Raw genomic sequence first — 23242 nt, 5'->3', positions numbered from 1 at the left:
TTGTATGAACCCCAGTCATTATATTTAGGGCCCACCCTACTCCAGTATGGGTTCAACTTAAATTGGTTACATCTGCAAAGATTGTGTTTCCAAAAAGGCAACATTCACAGGTACCAAATAGTCATGAATTTAGGGGAGTGGGGAGGGTCTATTCAGTCCTCTACTAATCTGAGTAGACATTTCTCCAAGTTAGATACATAAGTGGCCTATAAACATATGAGAAGATGCTGGATATCATTAGGGAAATGAAAATCAAAACCGCAATAGAACACTTTATACCCACTAGGAAGTAAGGATGTGGAACTGGAACCCTCATCCACTGCTGATGGGAATATAAAATGGTGCAGCCGCTGTGGAAAACAGCTACCATGTGACCCTGTGAACCTACTCCTAAGATAAAGAGAAATAAAAACATGTCCTCACCAAAACTTGTACATGAAGGTTTACAGCATCATTATTCATAATAGCTAAAAGGTGAAAACCCAATCTCTACCAACAGATGAATGAATAAATAAAATGTGGTATATCCATACAATGGAATATTATTCAGCATAAAAAATAGCATGAGTAGCATGAGTACTGATACATGCTACAATATGGATACACCTTGAAAATACTGTGCTAGGTGAAAGAAGCCACAAAAGACCACATATATGATTCCATCCATATGAAAGGAGAAATCATGTTGTCAAAATGCCCACCTTTGCTCAATATGTTTCTCCCGAAAATGAGTTAGGAACCATGGTATGGAGAAAAGACCTCAACAACGGGGTGACTGAGCACAACAGCAAAAACACAAAGACTGCAAGTTGCTCCCAGGGATTGGATAAAATGTTTTAAAAGGAAGGTTGGAATCCATTGGTGTTCTGTTAGTCATCTTCTCCTTCATCTTCCTCTCCTTCCTCCCCTTCATCACCTTTATCTTCACCTTCATCCTCATCCCTGTCTTCATCTTCTTTTTATCCTTCTCCTTCCTCATCATCCATTATTGGGAACCAAGTAATACTGTAATTGATTTGGCCAAATACCATCTTTGATGACCTTTCCTCATTCATCTGCACCTGCATCAGAATGGCCAGTAAGCCAGGTGAAGAAGCTCTCTGGTTCCCCATGCTGCCTCTTCCTGCTGGCATTATTCTGCATTTGACTTGCATTTTTCATCAAATCCTTTCCAGATTTCCATTTGATTTTAGTGAGTTTGAAGATGGAGCACCACTCTCATTCAGATGGAATTTTTTGGAGAGAACTTTATTTTTGAAGTCAGGATTTTTGTAAAAATAAAAACATTCTGTAACCTGGTTTAATATCTTCAAATTCTGTCACTTCAACACTGGTTAAATATGGCAGTGCCTCTTCATCCTCCTCCCCAAGCAGTGCAGACACTTGTGGATGGTTGACAAATGCTGTTACCCCAAAGTTTGGGATTTTGGCTATCAATTCAGACCTCATCTGAAAAAACAGTTGGCCGAGTTTGTTATATTTCTGTTCTGTTTTCAAAGTCTCCTCACTGGCTTATTAAGTCTACTTCATTTTGTACTTCACCAATATATTCAGTTGCTTCTTGCTGTTCTTTTTCTCCCTTCTTCAGCAAGCCCAGACAGACTGATGTCTCTTCCAGCCTCAAGGCAGAAGGTGCTCTTGGTTTTTTCTTTTGAAGCAGAAATAGAAATCATGGCATTTGGGGGGCCATGTTGTGTGGAAATGCCAAAAATGAGATCACAGATCTCCTTGCCCCTCAGGAAGAAGCTCAGAAAACCCTAATATTATTGTTTTAAATCACAGCATCACAACCCCTGAACTTTTGCTACCTAGAACAGTGTAATGAAACCATCAGTAACAGTTATACTAGTATAAGAATTTCAGCTCAGAGTAGACATACTGTTGAATTGAAACTTTACAAGTGATAGTTCTCTCTTGAAGGCAGATCCAGGTAGCTTTCCCTGTTACTCTTACCACCTGTGATAAATTGCAAAAGTGTCACAAGTTCTTTCCCTACCTGGGTCCATGCCCTTGCAATGTGACTTTGAAGCTCCTCCTCTCAAGAGATGGAATCTATTTCTTCACCCTCTTGGCCTTCTTACTTGATTTGACCTAAAGAATGCAGCAGAACTGATAATGTTCCAGTTCCAAGCTTAGGTTTCAAAACTACTTGCAAGCATCTGCTCTAGTCCTTGGAAGTTTGCTGATTTACTACAGGAATAAGCCAAGGAGAGCCTGCTGGATAAGTAAAGACACCTGGACTCATTTCCTCAGCTAACAGCCAGATCCCATGAGCAAAGCTACCTAGCTGACTTGCAGCTGACCACAGTCATGAGTAAGTCCAGTCAAGTCCAAAAGAACCACCCAGCTGAGCTCAGCCCAAATAGAATCATGAGTTAAATAAATTGCTGTCCTAAGCCATAGAGGTTGGAGGTGTTTTGTTCAGCAGCAAAAGCTAACTTCTTTGTAATTCCTTCATCATATGAAAAAAAAAATTTTTTTTTGAGACAGTTTCACTCTTGTTGCCCAGGCTAGAGTGCAATGGCGCAATCTCGGCTCACAGCAACCTCCGCCTCCCGGGTTCAAGTGATTCTCCTGCCTCAGCCTCCTGAGTAGCTGGGATTACAGGTGCCTACCACCATGCCCAGCTAATTTTTTGTATTTTTAGTAGAGACAGGATTTCACCATGTTGGCCAGGCTGGTCTCGAACTCTTGACCTCAGGTGATCCACCTGCCTCGGCTTTGCCCAAAGTGCTGGGATTACAGGTGTTAGCCACTGGGCTCGGCCCATGAAAATAATTTTTATGTATTAGTTTCCCTTTCCTATAGCAAATGCTGGCAGATGTCTATTTAACATCCACTTCTTCCCTTCTTCCTTGTTAACAGAACCCCAATTTTGTCCTGGCATCCATCTCTCCTCTCTGTGACTCAGAAGCCCCAGGGGAAGCCCCTACTTTAATCAACAATTTTCTCTTCTCTTTGCGGTGATTGGTTTAGGATCAGCCCCATAACCTGAAAGGAAGTGTTCTGGGAGCTTCTGAGAAAAGTGTCTTCATTGTAAGAAGGCCACAGTAAAAAATTAGTCAAGTGTTGTGGCACAGGCCTGTAGTCTCAGCTACTCAGGAAGCTAAGGCAGGAAGATCGCTTGAGCCCAGGAGGTTGAGGCTGCAGTGAGCTGTGATTGTGCCACTGCACTGCAGCCTGAGTGACTGAGTGAGACCCTGTCTCAAAAAAAAAAAAAAAAAAAAAAAAAAGTTACACAGCCAGGCATAGTGGCTCACGCCTGTAATCCTAGAAATTTGGGCGGCTGAAGTTAGAGGATCTCTTGATCCTAGGAGTTCAAGGCTGCAGTGAGTTATGACTGTGCCGCTGCAGTGAGTTATGACTGTGCCACTGCACTCCAGCCTGGGCAACAAGTGAGACCCTGTCTCTTAAAACAAAATAGAAAAAGCCACACAAAGAGATGATCACTTTCTGTCTCTGTACTTTGACATATCTGAAGGTGATACTTGGAGTTGTAGCAACCATTTTGAAACTTCAAAAGGAACAACCTGAGGCCTGTGAGGTGGCTCACGCCTGTAATCCCAGCACTTTGGGAGGCCGAGGCTCAATCACTGGAGCCCAGGAGTTCAAGACCAGCCTAGGCAACATGGCAAAAAAAAAAAAAAAAAAATTACCTGGGTGGTTGGCACATGCCTGTAGTCTCAGCTACTCAGAAGGCTGAGGTGGGAGGGCCTGGGCCCAGGAGGCGGAGGCCCTGACCTGGGGCCAGGAGACAGAGGTTGCAGTGAGCTGTACTCCAGCCTGGGAGACAGAGTGAGACATCTCAAAAAAGAGAAAAAAAAATAATAATAAATGAACAACCTGAGGAAAATGCCAGTACAATCAGAAAGGCAGAGAATGAGATGAAAATAACTTGTCTTTATTGATGTCTTGTGCTGTTGAATCAACTAGCCCTGAAGCCTATCCTACCTTTGTACTTACAGTTATGTAAGACAATATATTCCTTATTGCTTAAGCCAGTTTTAGTTGGCTTTGTTGTTACTTACAACTGATGTTATAATTAACACAACATCCACTAGAATATAAGCTCCAAGAGGGCAAGGAATGTGTCTATTTTGTTTACTACTCTGTCTCCAGTGTGTAGTCCAGCACCTATCCCCTAGCAAACATGTAATAGTTATTTACTGAATGACTATAAGCATATTATATCAATCATCATTTGTTAAGTATGACTGCAACTGACACTTGACTAGACAGCATAAAGATCTAATTAGGGAGCCTGACTACTCTTGACTGTGAGTCAGTTCTTCAAGAGAACTTTACCTTTGCTTTCCACAATCTGGCATACAGTCAACCTCTACACATTTGGTGACTAAATTGACCAATGTCACAGAATTTTGCCAACTCTCCAGCAGGGGGTGCCCATAACCAGGTATTCTGGGCTCTGGGAAGTTTTTGTTTTTTGTTTTTTGTTGTTTTTTTTTTTGCTTCTCAGCCCCTCCTTTGCTGCATTGCCCTTCATCTTCCCCCGAACCCCTCTTGGAGCCAAGGAACACAGCAATGCAAGAAAGCTCAGAAGGGACTTTTCAATTTTCAGAAACTCAGTGTCTGTCCTATCCCAGCTTCCAGCACCTGTTAGAGAGGGCTGAGAATATGCTTCTATGATCAGAGGATGCTCTCTTAGGTCAGGGTTAAGCAAACATTATCTGTAAAAGGTCAGATAGCAAACATTCTAGGGCCATAAAGTCTTTGTCCTGTCATGCTCTTGTAACACAAGAACTGCTGAGCCAAGCATCCCTGCAGCCTCTGTACTTCTGGCTATGCAAGATCTTGTATTCCTTTATTACTTAAGCCAATTTTAGTTTGTTTTATTGTTACTTACACCTGAAGATATAATTAACACAACTGTCCACAGCTAGACCATATAAGCTTCAAGAGGGCAGGTAACTTAATAAGTAAGTAAATAAAAGCATAAGCAAAAGAATGGGTGTGGGTGTAACTGTGTTTCAAAACAAAAATTATTGACAAAAACAGACAGCTGGCCAGGTTTGGCTAACCACTGCTTTAGGTGAACAAGGCATTGCCTAGGTCATTGGTTTTCAAACTTGAGGGTGCATCAGAATCACTTGTAGGGCCTATTGAAACACTGATGGCTGGGACTCACTTGAGTTTCTAATTCATTAAGTCTGGGCTAGGGCTGGAGAATTTCAATTTCTAATAGTCTTGCCAAATAAAATATAGAATTCCCATATATCAGATTCTTGAATTTCAGATAAACGATGAATAATTTTTAGTATATGTATGTCTCAAAGATTTCATTATTCATCGTTTATCTGAAATTCAAATTTAATCTGGCATCCCTAAATCCCTAAATCTGGCAGTCTTAGACAAGTTTTCAGGTGATGTTCATGCTGCTGGTTCAGGAGCCACAATTTGAGAAACAATGGCAATATAGTCTCATACATAAAGTTGCCTTGCTAATTCAGAAGTCTTGAGTTGGAGTGAAGTAAATACCCATCAGTCTAATACAGGATTTCTGCACACTCAGTCTATATATGTGAACATGTACCTACTTGGTTCACAAGTTTTAGGTTTGCCTAGATACTTTATGCATTCGTTTTCAACAATTATGTATTTGTTGTACACTTACTATGAATCAGACAGAATTTACTTCAAATTTCAGCCCTGTACATAAGATACTAGGCAAGTTTTTTAACAACTCTATTCCTCAGATTCCTCATCTGTAAAATTGAGATGACAATTTCTCCTTCATGGGGTTGTTGAATGGAAATGAAATAACATATATAAAGAATTTACCACAGTGCATGGTAAAGAATAAGCTGGTCAGTACTCAACTAATAGTGTAGCTACTACTATTGAAAATACAGGCCAGCCACGGTAGCTCATGCCTATAATCCCAGCACTCTGGGAGGCTGAGGTGGGTGGATCACCTGAGGTCAGGAGTTCGAGACCAGCCTGGCCAACAAGGTGAAACCCTGTCTCTACTAAAAACAAAAATTAGCTGAGCATGGTGGCAGGCGCCTGTAATCCCAGCTGTTTGGGAGGTGGAGGCAGGAGAATCGCTTGAACCTGGGAGGCAGAGGTTTCAGTGAACCAAGATCATACCATTGCACTCCAGCCTGGGCAACAGAGTGAGACTCCATCTCAAAAAAAAAGAAAAGAAAATAAAAGAAAGAAAATACAGTAATTCTCCAAGTGTGAACCCTGGAAAGTGTGGACCCTGGGCCAGCAGCATCAACAGACCTAGAAACTTACTAAAAATGCAAATTGTCTGGCCCCACGCCAAACCTACTGCACCAGAAATTCTAGGATGTTGCACAGCAATCTGATTTAACAAGCCCTCCAGATGATCCCAATGCATGCTAACATTTGAAAAACACTGCTGAAGAAAATATAAGAGGCTGTGTGTGTACTTGGGGCTAAGAATACTGGGGCAAATGGGGCACAAATCTTCCCCTTCTTTTCCCAGGAGTTTTACATAAGGGACTAGACCTAGTGGTGTTCCAGCATGCCTTCACCTCCCCTATACTCTCTTCTATATAGCCTGAAAATCATCAGAAATTCACTTAAGCAAAGATTGTTTAGCTGATTTTTTCATTCATTTGACATTTCTTTGAATGTCTATTATGAGTAATATAGTGTGTTAAGCAACGAGCATTCAAAAAATAAGGAAAGGGCCAGGCGCGGTGGCTCATGCATGTAATCCAAGCACTTTGGGAGGCCAAGGCGGGTGGATCACCTGAGATCAGGAGTTCGAGACCAGCCTGATCAATATGGTGAAACCCCGACTCTATTAAAAATACAAAAATTAGCTGGGCTTGGTGGTGTGCACCTGTAGTCCCAGCTACTTGGGAGGCTGAAACAGGAGAACTGCTTGAACCCAGGAGGCAGAGGTTTCAGTGAATGGAGATCGTACCACTGCACTCCAGCCTGGGCGACAGAGTGATACTCTGTCTCAAAAAAAAAAAAAAGGACGGGGAGAGGGGAAAGGCTCCTGTTTGAAGAGCTCTTAGTCTGGCACTGATTTTAGAGCATAGGAAACCATAAGATGTGTGCATTTCAATGAGATGCTAAAATGAGCAGGTCATTAAAGGAGGTAGAAGAGAGGCAGTAACTCAGAAAGGCAGAGCCCTTTCCAGAGGACATTTGTTTTACAAATATTAACTGAGCCCAACATCATGCATGTAGAAAGCAGCCTGACTACCTGGAAAGCCTCTACTACCAGGAAGGCAGCCTAGCAGGATCTAGTTCTAAACCTGGAAAGGCCACCAGAAAGAGGCATCAGGCAGTGAGGGGCCCTATCAAATCCTAGTCTGTTCACAGCTGGCGTCTTGGATGTACTGGCCTTGATTATGGCCCAGAAGACTAGAAAGCACAGCCACAGACGAGAAGAGTCCTGGCAGAAAGCTGAGTCAGGCCCCAGTCTGGGACAGGTACTGCTAAATCCTAGACACAGAAGCAATTCAATAGGCGGCAGAGCTAGTGACAATTCTCTACCACTCCCACCCGTAACCTTGGACATGGGTTTGAAAGACACCAGTTAGTAACAGTGAGAAAATTTCAAGTTGACTGTGGAAAGTTGGGCTGGGCTGGGCTGAAATCAACTTTATATAATTATATCTACTTTGGGCTGTTTTGTGTTGTGCCCAGCCAATATAAAATTGCAGTTTAGCAAAACGTTTGAGAGTTTATTATTAAAATACTCCCTAAATGATTATGGTACATTCACTCTTTTCACATGTGGGAACCACTGCATGATAAAGGTCTATATAGGGCCATCACTAATACAGTGCTTTGCACACCTGGCCAATTAAATGCATGAATAAATGATTCTCTCCTGTCTACTAGGAGCTAACATTTTAGAGCAAAGGCAAAAAAGTATTTTGAAGGGCCCTTCACAGAGAGTTTTGACTTCCCAAGGGTCACAAACTCTGTATTTCAGCCAGATTTACTCAGGGATTAAGGGGAATAATGCAGAACTCTTACATAAGCTATTCATTTTATTATTTTTCATTAGAGTCAGGGTCTCGCTCTGTCACCAGAGCTGGAGTGCAGTGGCGGGATCATGGCTCAAGGCTCAAGCGATCCTCCTGCCTCAGCCTTCCAAGCAGCTAAGACTACAGGCATGTGCCACCACACCTGGCTAGTTGTTTTTTGTAGAGATGGAATCTCGCTATGTTGCCAGGGCTGGTCTCAAACTCTTGGGCTCAAGTGATCTTCCTGCGTCAGCCTTCTAAAGTGCTGGGATTACAGGCCTGAGCCACCATCCCCTGCAGGTTGCTATTCAGAACTGGGATTATTAAGACTTAATTTGCAACCAGATTCAGTAAGATAAGCCAAGCCTTTCTTATATGAAATATTAACAGTTTAAAAAGTGATTTTGCATGGCTGAGCGCGGTGGCTCATGCCTGTAATCCCAGCACTTTGGGAGGTCAAGGTCGGGAGTTTGAGACCAGCCTGACCCATATGTAGAAACCTCGTCTCTACTAAAAATACAAAATTAGCCAGGCATGGAGACACATGCCTGTAATCCCAGCTACTCAGGACGCTAGGCAGGAGCATCACTTGAACCCAGGAGGCACAGGTTGCCATGAGCTGAGATTGCGCCATTGCACTCCAGCCTGGGCAACAAGAGCAAAACTCTGTCTCAAAAACAATAAATAAAAAAAATAGTGATTTTGCAATGAAGAAAAATAATGGCCCATATAGCATAGGGTGTCAGTTCAGTGCCATACACTTCTTATGACCAATGATTTTCTGGCAACCCAGTTTATTGGTTTCGGAATTAAACACACACACTTCCCTCACTCATTATGCAGAAATGTAAGAGAAATCACCCAACAATTTTTTATTCCACATCAGCCTGGGGTACCCAAGCAAGAAAGGCAAAATGAATCTGCTTTCATTCACATGAAGTCTTGCTCTACATCAGAAAATAACCATGAAATACCAAGAATCTTTGTAGAAATCCACCAGCTCAATTCCAAAGTGATAGTCATTTTCTATAAATCACAACAGGGGAAACCCAGAGGTAACCACTGAAAGCAGGGGAAGTTACAGACTGTGGTCTCTGGTTAAAGAGAGGCCATTTAGCACTTTTTACTTATGGTTGTATTTCTCACAATGTGGGCCCCACTTCCAATACCCTTGGTAAAAGCCATCTAGACTCATTTTCCCTAGGTTACTGTGTTTCAGACTGCAGGCTGAGATCCATGGGCAGGTTGTGAAATCAATTTAGTGAGTTAGAACCAGCATTACAAAAAGAAAAAAAAAAGAAATAGAAAATTTCAGAATGCATCATATTAGTAAGTATATTGTTTCATGGGACTTTCTATATGTGTGTATGATTGGGTTATTATGTATAGTCTATTTGTTTTTTGTTTTTGTTTTTGTTTTTGAGACGGAGTCTCGCTCTTTCGCTCAGGCAGGAGTGCAGTGGCGCTATCTTGGCTCACTGCAAGCTCCACCTCCCGGGTTCACACCATTCTCCTGCCTCAGCCTCCCGAGTAGCTGGGACTACAGGTGCCCACCACCGTGCCTGGCCAATTTTTTGTATTTTTAGTAGAGACGGGGTTTCACCGTGTTAGCCAGGATAGTCTCGATCTCCTGACCTCGTGATCTGCCCCCCTCGGCCTCCCAAAGTGCTGGGATTACAGGCCTGAGCCACCGCACCCGGCCTGTATAGTCTATTTCTTACTGTGGGTTGCATTAAAAAAAATTTAAAACCTACTGTCCTAGATGATACCTTGTTCAAGCCTGAAGATGCAATTAAGCAGAATGACTGTCCCCTTTGCCTCAAAGGAGCATTTCAATTCTTTAAGCACTTCTGGAAAAAGTGACCATCATTTCTTTAGACTTTTGCCTTTCTCAGGCATTTGCTTAAAGATAATTTTAAAGTCACTGAGTTTCTACCAGCCTTTTTCCAGTATTTTGTAGTAGATGATATACTCAAAGCCACCTCTTATTCCTTTCTCACCCCATTTTTTTTCCTTCTAAACACCCCAAGACTTCATCCTATTTGTCATCTCAGCCACAGTGGCTCACGCCTGTAATCCCAGCACTTTGGGAGGCTGAGGCGGGCGGATCACTTGAGGCCAGGAGTTCCAGACCAGCCTGGCCAACATGGCGAAACCCCGTCTCTACTAATGATACCAAAAAAAAAAAAAAAAAAATTAGCTGGCTGTGGTGGCACACATTTGTAATCCCAGCTACTCAGGAGGCTGAGACAGGAGAATTGCTTGAACCTGAGAGGTGGAGGCTGCAGTGAGCCGAGATTGCACCACTGCATTCCAGGCTGGGCGACAGAGCGAGACTCTGTCTCAAATAAAGGTTGAGTTACTTTTGTGCAGTGTTTCCACTCCCCTGGTAAGAAGAAAATACTTGTGTGTATGAGACGCAAATATCAATTCTGTAATTTCTAATTTCACATAAGAGGTAAAGGCTCTTATGTTTGTATTTAAAATGATCATTACACCAGGCCTGATGGCTCACACCTGTAATCCCAGCACCTTGGGAGGCTGAGGCAGGTTGGATCACTTGAGGTCAGGAGTTCGAGACCAGCCTGGCCAACATGGTGAAACCCTGTCTCTACTAAAAATACAAAAATTAGCTGGGCTTGGTGGTGCACGCCTGTAATCCCAGCTACTCAGGAGGCTGAGGCAGGAGAATCTCTTGAAACTGGGAGGCGGAAGTTGCAGTGAGCTGAAATCACACCCCTGCACTCCAGCCCAGGCAACAAGAGCGAAACTCTGTCTCAAAAAAATAAAATGATCATTACACAATATGAAAATGAATAATAAAATTCATGCTAACAATTTAACTTTACTTAGAATGGCATTAAATAGCAAAATTTAAAACCACGACCAGTTGAGAAATTGTTAAAGGATGGAAAAAGCTTTATAGTTAGTACCTTTAACCTAATTTTTCCTTTTAATTTTTTTTTTCTTTTTTTGAGACAGGGTCTTGCTCTGTCACCCTGGCTGGATTGCAGTGGTGTGATCACAGCTCACTGCAGCCTCAGCCTCCTGGGCTCAAGTGATACTCCCACCTTAGCCTCCCTAGTAGCTGGGACTACAGGTGCACACTACCCCAGCTAATTTTCAAATATTTTGTAGAGACAGCGTCTTGCTATGTTGCTTAGGGTGGTCTCAAACTCCTGGGCTCAAGCAGTCCTCCTGCCTTGGCCTCCCAAAGTGCTGCGATTACAGGCATGAACCACCGTGCCCAGCCTTTTCTGTTTTTTGGTTTTTCGTTTTTGAGACATAGTCTCACTCTGTTGCCCAGGCTGGAGTGTGGTGGCACAATCTCAACTCACCGCAACCTCTGCCTCACAGGCTCAAGTGATTCTCATGCTTCATCCTCCCAAGTAGCTGGGATGACAGGAACATGCCATCATGCCTAGCTAATTTTTGTATTTTTGGTAGAGACGAGGTTTCACCATGTTGGCCAGGCTGTCTCAAACTCCTGACCTCAGATGATCCGCCCACCTCAGCCTCCCAAAGTGCTGGGATTACAGGCATGAACCACCGCACCCAGCCCAAGGAGTTTGCCTTTTCATTTTGCACTGGGCCCTGGATATTACATAGCTGACCTTGTCTTCAGGACTAGGAAAAGGACCGATAGAATCCTGTGTTCCTTTTGAGTTAATCTACATTTCTTTGACAACAAGCTGGACATAGGCTTCATGAAGTACAGGGGGCTCCAGGAATACTTTGTTCTGAAATCCAAGAATCCTCACTGTATCCTTTACCCAAGCTCTGGCATATGTCATCATGACTTTGGTTCCCTTGGGGCAAAGAGCATACTTTTGGCCTGAATGGACATTGAGTGTGGGGGTGCTTAACACCTCTGAACAGGTCTTGTCCACTTTTGAGTTGGAGGGCAGGTCAGCTAGGTGTGCACTTCCAAAAGAGCCCTCACTGTCCAAGGTGCAGTTGTAATCCAGGAAGGAAATGAGCTCCATGATGTGCCACTATGTGGAGAACTCACAGGTTATCACAACACTGAAACTCTTGATGAATGATTACTGGAGGAGGGAGTTTACATCGTGTCAGGCCCTACACTATGGAGTGTAGGGATGCCACCCTTGGTTCCCATTGTCCAAAAACAAAACCCAGGAACTTCCACATCTTACTGTCCTTCACATTGGTGTGGAAGGCTTTGAAGAATCTGCTGTCCTGATGAGCGCCTTGTCTCACCACAAAAGGCTACAACAGGGATATGGCATCAATTGGATCCTCATCCAGCTTGAAATAAACCGTGGAAGCTGCTTTTCCTCAGGACCTGATAGAGGGTGAAGTTCTGGGCTTGGTAGAGACTGAAGCAGACTGGCACATCAGTGGTCACGACTGCAGTCAAAGTGGGAGACACGATGGTAAGGAAGATGCCAGAACCACCTGCTATTTCTCCTAGCTCTATCATACATGCCCACATGGCACTCAAGTATCCTGGTAGCAAGTAAGATAATTACCTCTTCAAATATTTCCTTCACTTCATTCTCTTTTTTTTTTTTTTCTGGATCTCCAATTAAATATATTGTTAGATCTTTTCATTTTATCCTCTATATTTCTTAACCTCTCATATTCTCCATTTTCTTGATTCTCTGTGCCACATTCTGGTAATTTCTACAGATCACCTCCAATTCACTAATTTCTATTCACCTGTGACTAATCTAACCCGTCCGTTGAATTTTTTACTTCAACAAATGTATTTTTCATTTGTAAAAGTTCTATTTGTTTCCCTCTCATATTCACCTCGTCAGTCATCATAGCCTCTTACTGTTAGCTTATTTTTATGACTGTTTAATTCTGACCCCTGTTACATGAAAGGCACTGCTCTAGGTGCTGGGGTTATAGCAGTGAAATAAAAACCCTGCTCTCATATAGACTACATCACAGTAGCAGAAGAAATACAATAAACCAAATAAGCAAATTACACAGTATAGTAGGTGATAATTGAAATGGAGAGTAACAAAACAAGGAGAAAGTACAGAGAGGAAGGAGAGTTGCAATTTTAAAATAAGGTGGCTGTTTTATATTATCTGAAAATTGCAATATCTAAAGTCTTTGGTGGTCTATTTTTATTTTTATTTTTTTATTTTTTATTGTTTCAACCCTCAGTCATAGAGCTTGCTTCATTGTCAATCTGGTGATCTTTGATTGTAAACTATTCGGTTGACTTAAATCTTCAACAACTTTAGGGGCCTCCTTAAGACTTATTTTGTTTGTTTTGCTTTAATAACTAGTATCCACTGAAGGGGTTATCAAACTATGGCTTGTGGACAGAATCTAGCCAACTGCCTGTTGTTTGTTGTTCTTTTTTTTTCCTCCTGCTTCAGCCTCCCAAGTAGCTGAGAATACAGGCATGCACCATCATGCCTGGCTAATTTTTTTTTGTATTTGTAGTAGAGGTGGGGTTTCATTATGTTGCCCCGGCTGGTCTTGAACTCCTGGGGTCAAGCAATCTGTCCACCTTAGCCTCTCAGAGTGCTGGGATTACAAGCATGAGCCACTATGCTCCACCACTGCCTGTTTCGGTAAGTAAAGTTTTATTGGTACACAGCCATACCCAGTTGTCTACGGCTGCTTTCGCCCTACAGCAGCAGAGTTGAATAGTTATGACAAGACTGTATGGCAAGGCCTAAAATATGTACTATCTAGCTCTTTACAGAAAAAACACCCTGATCTGCAGAGATAATATACAGGAAACTAGTAACAACAAAACTGAAATGGGTACTACCATATGCTGTTGGGGCAAGTGTAATTTGGTACAAACTTAATAAGAAAGAAATATCCTATCTAATTATAAAATGAGCCTGAGAGTTACACAAAGACTTGTGTACTGGCCTGTTATTCAAAATATTACCTATAATAGCAAAAATCTGGAAGAAATGAACATGTCCAACAACAAGGCATTAAACAGATAATGGTACATTCATGGAAATGTATTAAAAGATATGCAAGCAGAATAATCTGTTAAGAATTACTGGGAATCTGAAAATGCAGCATATAAACAATATATTCAGACAATCACAATTCTTTAAACTTACACACACAAAATACATCCCATCACTAAAAGCAATTATTTCTGTGTAGTAAAATTAAAGGTAGTTTTTACTTTTTTCTTTATACTTCTAAATAAACTGCATATATAATTTAGAAATTACTTTTTAAAGGGTGAGCATGGTATTGATATTTTGTTTAAAGTCTTTCTTGGAAATATAGAGTAAATTTTTACAGTTAAAGTCTGGGATGTGCTTCAAAACAATCTGGCGTAGATGTATAGATAAATCAAGATTGGCTATGTATTGATAATTGTTGAAGCTTGACTTGGTTCATAGTATTCACTACTTTCTTCACTCTTCTATATGTTTGAAACTTTCAAGTATAAAGTTAAGAAAAACAACCCTGTCTTGTCTTTTCGGAAACATAATAGTCAACATATCAAAGCTGGTTTTATCCTTCCTAAGACACTGTGTAGGAAATATACTGGACAATTATTGGGTCAAAAAAGAAACTACAAGAGAAATTGAAAGATGTCTTGAAAGCCTGGCACAGTGATGCATGCCTACAGTCGTAGCTACTTGGGAAGCTGGGGCAGGAATGGATCACTTGGACCCAGGAGTTCAAGGGTGCAGTGACAGCTATAACTGCACCTGCGAATAGCCACTGAACTCTAAGCCTGAACAACATAGCGAGACCCTGACTCTAGAAACATATATAAAGATACCTTGAGACAAATGAAAATGGAAACACATGTCAAAACTTATGGGATGCAGCAAAAACAGTTTTAAGAGGGAAGTTTATAGCATTAAATGCCTGCATTAAAAAAGATCGCAAACCAACAACCTAAACCTCAACACCTCAAGGAACTAGAAAAAGAACAAACTAAACCTCAAGTTAGTGGAAGGAAATAACAAAGATCAGAGCAGAAATAAATGAAATAGAAAACAAAAAAATGAAAAAACAAAAAGCTAAACAAAATTGACAAACCCTTATAGCAACACTTAATAAGAAAAAAAGGACTCAAATCAGAAATGAAAGAGGAAATGTTACAACTGTTAATACACCAAGTCTCTCATCAAAGAAAAGCCCAAGACGGCACTTTTCTGTTTCTATTAAACATTTAAAGAATTAATACCAATCCTCACATTCTTCCCAAAAATGAAGAGCAAGGAATACTTCCAAACTCATCTTACGAGGACAGTATTAGCCTGATACCAAAGCCAGACCAAGGACACTAGCAGAAACAATATCCCTGATGAACGTAAATACAAAAATACTCAACAAAATAATAGCAAACCATCATCTTCAGCAATACATTAAAAGAATCATCCACCATGACCATGTGGGATTTATCCCAGGGATGCAAGGATATTTGAACATATGCACATTAATAAATGTGATTCACCATATTACCAGAATGAAGGACAAAAACTGTACATTATCACAATAGAGGCAGAAAAAGCATTTGACAAAATTCAACACCCTTTCATGATAACTCCCAACAAAATAGGTATAGAAGGAATGAATGTTCCTCAACACAATAAGGGCCATGTGTGACATGCCAATAACTAACATCATACTCATTAGTGAAAAGTTGGAGGCTTTTCCTTTAAGATGAGGAACAAAGTGATGGATATATTAGCCCAATTTGCTCATTCTACATTGTATACATGTATGAAGCATCACACTGTACCCTATAAATATACACAATGGTCAATTAAAGACATATATATAATTTCTTCTTGGTTTCTATTTCCTGATACAACTTCTAAGACCCTTGAGAATATAATTTCTTCTTGATTTCCATTTCCTGATATAACTTCTAAGAACCTTGAGATCACTTGAGTGAAAATAATGTGTTTTTGTAGGCTAATGAGATAACTGGTGACTGGGGCCTCTGGATAACATCCATTAGGAAAAGAGATGTTACTTCCTTAGTATTTCAGGGAAAGGAGAGAGGGCAAAAATAGAGTATAAACATGTGGCTGATAACTGGCCTGTGAGTTCTGACTCCTGGACCTTTCATTATCTGCACTAACTTTAACACTCGATATTCTAGCCTGGTCAACATGGTGAAACCCCGCCTCTACTAAAAATACAAAAATTAGCTGGGCATCGTGGCACACACCTGTAATCCAAGCTACCTGGGAGGCTGAGGCACGAGAATCACTTGAGCCTGGGAGACAGGTTGCAGTGAGACGTCTGAGACCGCACCACTGCACTCCAGACTGGGCAACAGAGTGAGACTGTCTCCAAAAAAATTAAAAAACAAACCTCAAGAATGGAGTAGTGAATAATACATTTCTACGGACCAAAAGGAAAGATGATATTCTCACCCAGTTAATCATGCAACAGGAAGGATTTCATTATGTGGTATTTTGCAACAAGAACCTAGGCAATCTCATTTTGCTAAAAGGATATGACAGTATTCCTTGTCTTTTGTGATGTTGTACGTAAGAATTTACTTGCTATAAAGGTTTACTTCTTGAAGTTCCTATTAAAATTTCTAAAAAACAATTGAAGCGTTCATTGGACCAAGACAGTAAAAGGCAGTAAGTTTTCCTGTTTATTCAGACTTAAGCATTGTACTATTATCAGAGAAGTAAACTGTGCTTCAGAGATAGCTCAAAAAGGGGCAGTATCAAACACTGTACAAGATATCAAAACTAAACTTTAAAAATATACATATTTATAGAAACAAGTTCATGAATCTTTTTAAAAACCTGACAAAATTCAGTCTTTTGTATTTTTCTCTGGCTCACCTCATTTCACCTCCAACCTTAGCTTTATGATCATTCAGGCTTTCTTCACTCCTCTGCTTCAATTTAACCCCTCCACATGTGATCTTGGTCTTCACTCTTTAGGGAATTTTTGCCCACAAATAAATGCAGTGTGCCTTATGTTGGAGACAAAATAACCAACTATTCCCAACCTTATGATCTCAATCTACTTAATCCCTCTTAGCCAGTAACATCCTTCTAGAAAAGGGGCAACAACTCACTACATGGACATACTTGCCATCTCTTTCATGATCCAACCCACTGCATTTAAACTTCTATATCCTCTCCTCCTTTGCCCTAATGATATCTCCTCTAAGGTTACCAATGGCCTAGTTCCAAATCTAATGGCAGTAATATTTTTTAAACTATAAAGAAAGGTTACAGTTAAACATTATCATAGGTTCTAACTCTGTAGAATTTTAAATATTACTTATGAAACTATTACATAAGAAATCATTAAAAAATATAAAACCATAGGAACTATAATCTCCAATAATTATAAACACAGAATACATTTAGGGCTTATTATATGTCAAATACTGTTCTGTCTCACACATAACGAATCATTTGATCCTCACAATAACCCCGAGGCAAGTATTATTATCCCTGTTTTATACACAAGGAACCAAGCATTGAGAAGTTGTTTATCCAAGGTCACGTAGTAGGAGAGCCAAGATTTGAATTCACTTTAGTTCTAGAGCCTATACTTAATCTCTGTATTACAAAACTTTCTCTGGTTAAGAGAACTACAAAAAACAACCATTATAAAAAGATAAGGCATAATTTTATTACTTTTAACTTTTTTTCACCACAATGAAAGTAACTAAACACACAGCTTTACAAAAATAAATTTTTATTAAAAGCAGTAGAGTCTGAGCAGGAAGACAGTACAAAGAATGTAAACAATGTAAACATCACTACATTCAGCTCAGCCTGATTGAATGCTGAAAGACAACTCTAAATGCTCTACGTGCCCTTACTAGCAAGATACATTAATTCTATTTTACACAGACAAAAAACACACTCTAATTTTGATTAGGCAAAAGTATTTTATCGAAGTCGATCCCAGCGCCAAATACTGGCATCATCACAAACAGCTATAAGAATGCTGCTATCCCTGCTAAAACTGGTTTGTCGAATAGCAGCACCACATTTATGATGAGTCAGTGTTGTACATCTAGGGAAAAAACATGACAACAGGTTAAAGACCACACATAACGTTGTCAGTGTCTACCCTAAAACAGCGGATTAGAAAATAAGCAGATGTTCCAAGTCATACGAAAAGCACTTAAAACCAGAATATACTTCACTAAGAGCTCAGTCTCAAATTTTATAAAATTTAGATATATTTTAAGTTCAACAAGCACTACATAATTTGTATAAAAACAAGAAAAGACTTGTCACCAAGGTACTTAGGAAAAACAAAAATTATTGGAATAAAAAAGAATAACTTTAACTCTGAAAACAGTAAATGTTAAAAATAACTTAAGAATGGCACTGCAAATATAAATGATCTTCTCTACATTGGCATACAAGTGTGGAGAAAAAGCCTGAAATTTTGAACAGAAATTTCTAAATACTTACTTGGCTTTATGAGGATCTTCTACTTCTAAATCCCAAACATAAAGTTTGCCAACTTGATTGCCCAATGCAAGCATCTGTATAAACATATTTTTAAAAACATCAAATTAATAAAATTGCCAGGTTCTAAAGCATTGGAGGAATCCTCAGACAGCTTTCTTGTTTCAGAAAAAGCTCAGTTCCAGCCTCTGTGCTCTTGGCTATTTCTTTGGGTCTTATACTCCTGATTCGTAAATATGAATAAGAGCAATTAATACATCACAAGTGTCTTGAGCAAGTAAGAAGGCATTGTGCAAATTTATGAAGGGCCTTACAAATTTACATTGTTAGCATGGTACTTACTTTTTCTTCTGCCTTCAAGAAATACAGCAGATGCTGTGGAAAGCCTTCCAAACTTTTCTTACAGAAATAAATACCCAAGTAATTTGTTACCAGAAAATCCTAACAATAGATTTATTTAAATTTTTAGTTAACTAGTATTTTATCTGTCTTCTATCCTGATTTTTCTCTAGGAAACAGTTACATAGGTAGACTGACAATCTAATTACTAAAACATTAAGTCTTAGTAATGTTATGATAATGTTTATGTTATGGAACATAAACACCTAATTTCCACCATTGATACCTAACTGCCAACTTAATTTAAAGTAAGCACTGCAGATCATATGCAGAGCCACAAAAGTAGAATGAATAACACCAAAGTATTTGATGAATGACATCAAAGGGCAAAGTAATCAATACAAAACATCAGGGTAGATTTGTAAAGGAAAAAGAACATGGACACAACAGAAAAAGCTAGAATTACAATGGTCTTTCATAAGTCAGATCATTTCAAAATGTAAAAGTATGTTGATACCTTTTGCCAGAAATCCATAGAAAACCTCATGTACCAAATGTCACACTGGCTGTAATCAAATCGCCCAAGAATAGTCACATTAGATTCACTGGGTTTAATTTTATCTATATCATCTTCCATCTTGCCAGGTTTCCAGCACACAATGGCATTTTCACAAGACTAAAACAGAGAGAGAAATGAGAAAAAGAAATGTTAATGAGGAACTGAATCTTACAAAGTAAAAACAAGGCTTTTCTATTGTTTTGGAATTCACAGCTCTTAGAACCTGGTTAATCCATCTATCAAGTACAGTGATGTACATTCATTTATATTTACAGTCAATGACCATACTTAAGGACAAGAAATCTGATTATCAACAGAATTCGATAATACAAAAGCATCACATTGTCTGAAATATTCGTTTTGGAAGTCAACATTTCTCTTCCAAGTTAAACCAAGTTCAGCTCTAGATACTCTGACACCCAGAGACTTTAAGTGTTTTATAGCACAGGTCAATTACAAACACACAGAATTAGAATACATGGCTTTTCAGAATCCGGCATTAATCTGGCTCTTGCTTACTTCACTAGTTTCATCTTTCCCCATGCAGTTTCCCATTTCGCTTCTAATCACAGGTGGTTTCCTTTACCTTATTAACTATTATTCCTTCATCCAGTATCTGTGCCACACAGTAGGTACTCAACAGGTATCTTAGGAAAGTTGATGAACTCACATAAATAGCCTTAGAATTCAGTTTATAAATAGGGCAATCGAAGGCAAGTAAAGCAGTTGTTTAACATCAAGACACTCATATGGGGATAGGATTGAAATAGGCTTCAAACTTATACTTTTCCTATCCTATAAAATCAAATTTGTATGCACATACCTAAGCAGTAAGTGGTAAAGAATACAATGAGAAAAAATTGCAAAACTGTGGGCACTATTCATATTACTGTCTAGGTCAGTGGTTTGCCCACGAAGGGACATTTGACAATGTGTCTGTGCTCTAATGGGTAGAGGCCAAAGATGCTACTAAACATCTTATAATGCACAGAAAACCCCCTACAAAAAAAAGAATTATCTGGCCTAAACTAAATAGCACCAGGATTCAGAAATCCTCATGTAAGTGAACAGTGCCCCTAGAGTTTTACTGGACAGCCTACATAATATAGTGACAGGTGGCAGCCCTGTGGGGTTCACAGGCATTTAAATAATTTAACAGTATGGCCACTTGAAGATTAGGGAGGAGACAACACATTTTTCTTCTCTACCCTTTTTATTTAGACTTTTTAAATCCTAGTGCTATATGACATCTATTATTCAAGTTTTTAACTGTAAAGGACCTTAGAAACCACCCAGTGTGATGACTCTTGGCTAAATGCAAAATTGGATAAATAGTCTGTGGAGTTTTCTCGAAAGACTCATCTCAGCCCCTACTGATTCAGAGTCTCTAAGAGAAAGGCCAAAGCAGAAGAACTGTAAAATAGCTCTTCAAGTGCTTCTTACTAACTGCACCAGTGAAGAATTTTTAAGTACTGGAGTCCCTGGATGGAAAAACTAAAGCAAAGTGAGGTAAAAAGATGTTGCCAGAGCTAATGGATGGCTGCACTTCAAAATCATCTAAGAGCTTTTTAGAACTACCAATTCCCAGGGCCTTGTGCCAGATTTAGAATTTCTGAAGGTGAGGTCTAGGAAATCTATTTTTCTAACATTCTCCTAGTGATTCTGATGCAGAGCCAGATGAGACCACCAATATATTTCAGTTCAGCCTACCACCTAAAATTTAGAAATCCTTTCCAGAGATCTAAGTTCTAAGAGCAGAAATTTTAAAAAGCTAATAGCTTTTTACTTCTGCTGGTGGAACAATGTAGCAGATGTATTTTTTCCTGTAAGTCCACTTAAAAGTCGGAGTATCATACACAAAGCAAACATAAGACTTGGAAAGGTAGAGAAAAGGCAAACAAGTTAGAAACCTTGGAACACAAACGATAACCGTTGAGTTTCCCGGGTTTTCTTTTGCCTTATGTATTCCAGACTAGACGTGAGAGAAGGCAGCAACTCAGAAATGCTAATGAGTGAAGACAACAACAACAACAACAACAATAAAAACCTGCTTTTTCTAGCCAATGAACCAAAAAAAGTAGCAGCCTAACAAGACAAAATTTTCAGACAACAATGCTCTACTCCAGCCAAACACCCTAGAAAAATCTGTGGACCCACCTCCATCTGAACCAGTGAAAACCCATGCTCAGGTTGTAACTAAGCACCCCAAGTGCCTACCCCATGACTCTCCCTGTACCTCTTATAGCAATGGGGTGACCCGCCTCCTCTCGGGCTAGGGTGGTATCAGAGGAGGCCTAATAGAGTTAGGACATTCATAACCATTCATTGGTAAAGCCACCACCAACTACCCAGAGTGTAAATGGAGACCACTAGGGGGGCAGTAATTAGGCATCCTGGCCCTTCCCAGCTAGGGTGGTATCAGCTGAGGCCTACGGAGAGCCTTAACTCCCACCCCGACTGAGCAATAATGAAGCACCAACACAAGGTCAACCGAGTGGGGAACCCAGACTTCCACCCCAATCTGGCACAACACAATGCGCCTCCCTTCCCCAGCTGAAAAGGTATCAGAGAAAGCCTGCTGTAAGAGAAGATCTAAATAAGGTCCAGAGTCTCGTAATACCCAAAATACCCAGGTTTCAATCAAAAATCACTCTTCATACCAAGAATCATAAAAATCAACTTTTTAAAAAGACAAAAATCAGCTTTAAAAAGATAATCAATAGATACCAACACTGAGATAACATGGATGTCAGATCTGACATAGATTTAAGGCAGGAATATAAAAATGCTTCAGTGAACGCAAACATACTTAGAATGAACTGGAAGTTTTATAACTAAAATATACTATTATAACCCAAATAAAAAACTCAATTGATGGGCTCAATACCAAAAGAGAAGAGGGTCAAGAGTCAGTAAATTTAAAGACAGTACAATAGAAATTACCCAATCTGAACAAAAAAAAAAAGAAAAAAGACAGTCCTAGGGACCAAACAAACGATCTAACATTCATATAATCAGAGTCCCAAAATGAGGGAAGAGAGCAGGGCTGAAAAACAATTTGAGTAATGGCTGAAAACTTTCCAAACCTGGGACAAAACATCAATCTACTACAGATTCTTCAAGAATGTCAGTGAACCCCAAACAAGACAAACCCAAAGAAATCCACATCAAGTCATATCGCACTCAAACCTCAAACTAAATATACTCATGCTCAATCTGAAAACTAAAGGCAAAGAAAACAATCCTGAAAGCAGTAAGACAGAAAGAACATCTTACCTACAGGGGACAAACAATTCCAGTGACAGCAAATTTCTCATCGGAAATTACGGAGGCCAAAGAGGGAGCAAAAACATTTGTCAGGTGTTGAAAGAAAATAACTGTGAATCCAGAATCCTATATCGAGTGAATATATCCTTCAGAAATAAAGAAGAAATGAGGCCATGCTCTGATAAAGAAAAACTAGGAGAATCTGTTAACAGCAGACCTGCTCTAAAAGAATGGTTAAAGAAAGTTTTCGAAACAGAAAGAAAATTAATTAAGAAGATTTGAATTTATCAGTAAGGAAGAACAACAGAAAATGCAAAATGAGTCAATATAATATTCTCCTTTTCCTTTTGGGTTTTCTAAATTATGTTTGATGGTTGAAGAACAAAAAAACTGATATGGTTCTCAAATACAAATAAATATTTAAGACAATTATAAATGGAGAAGAATAAAGTGATGTAAAGGGAAGGAAGCATTCTAAATTTCACTCAAATGGCTTGTGCCCATAATCCCAGTCCTTTGGGAGGCCAATGCAGGGGAATCACCTGAGGCCAGGAGTTTAAGACCAGCCTGAGCAACATAGCAAGATCCCCACCTCCACACATTAAAGAAATTAGCTGAGCATAGTGGTGCATGCCTCTAGTCCTAGCTACTCGGGAGGCTGAATCAGGAGGATTGCTTGAGGCCAGGAGTTTCAGGCTTCAGAGAGCTAA

At 39.9% G+C, this 23242-nt stretch overlaps 1 protein-coding gene and 1 pseudogene across 5 annotated transcripts in view; both read right to left on the bottom strand.

The window, feature by feature from the left end:
- Positions 1–869: 869 nt before the first annotated feature.
- On the bottom strand, positions 870–11965 carry LOC100989819 (protein SET-like; annotated as a pseudogene).
- Positions 11966–17622: 5657 nt separating this feature from the next.
- The window catches only part of EED (embryonic ectoderm development), a 38426-nt gene continuing 32806 nt past the window's right edge, over positions 17623–23242 (bottom strand). For all 5 annotated transcript variants that reach the window (XM_014346954.5, XM_003832975.6, XM_008958476.6 and 2 more), the window contains 3 exons: positions 19224–19382; positions 18371–18444; positions 17623–17963 (listed from right to left, as the gene is read on the bottom strand). In XM_014346954.5, the coding sequence (XP_014202440.1) occupies positions 17837–17963; positions 18371–18444; positions 19224–19382 (360 nt within the window). In that variant the 3' untranslated portion in view covers positions 17623–17836. The remainder of the gene's footprint in view (positions 17964–18370; positions 18445–19223; positions 19383–23242) is intronic.

This window comes from Pan paniscus, chromosome 9, assembly GCF_029289425.2.
Source record: "Pan paniscus chromosome 9, NHGRI_mPanPan1-v2.0_pri, whole genome shotgun sequence".
Lineage (NCBI taxonomy): Eukaryota > Metazoa > Chordata > Mammalia > Primates > Hominidae > Pan > Pan paniscus.
The sequence above is the reverse complement of the archived record's forward strand: the minus strand, read 5'-3'. Positions and strand labels throughout refer to the sequence as shown.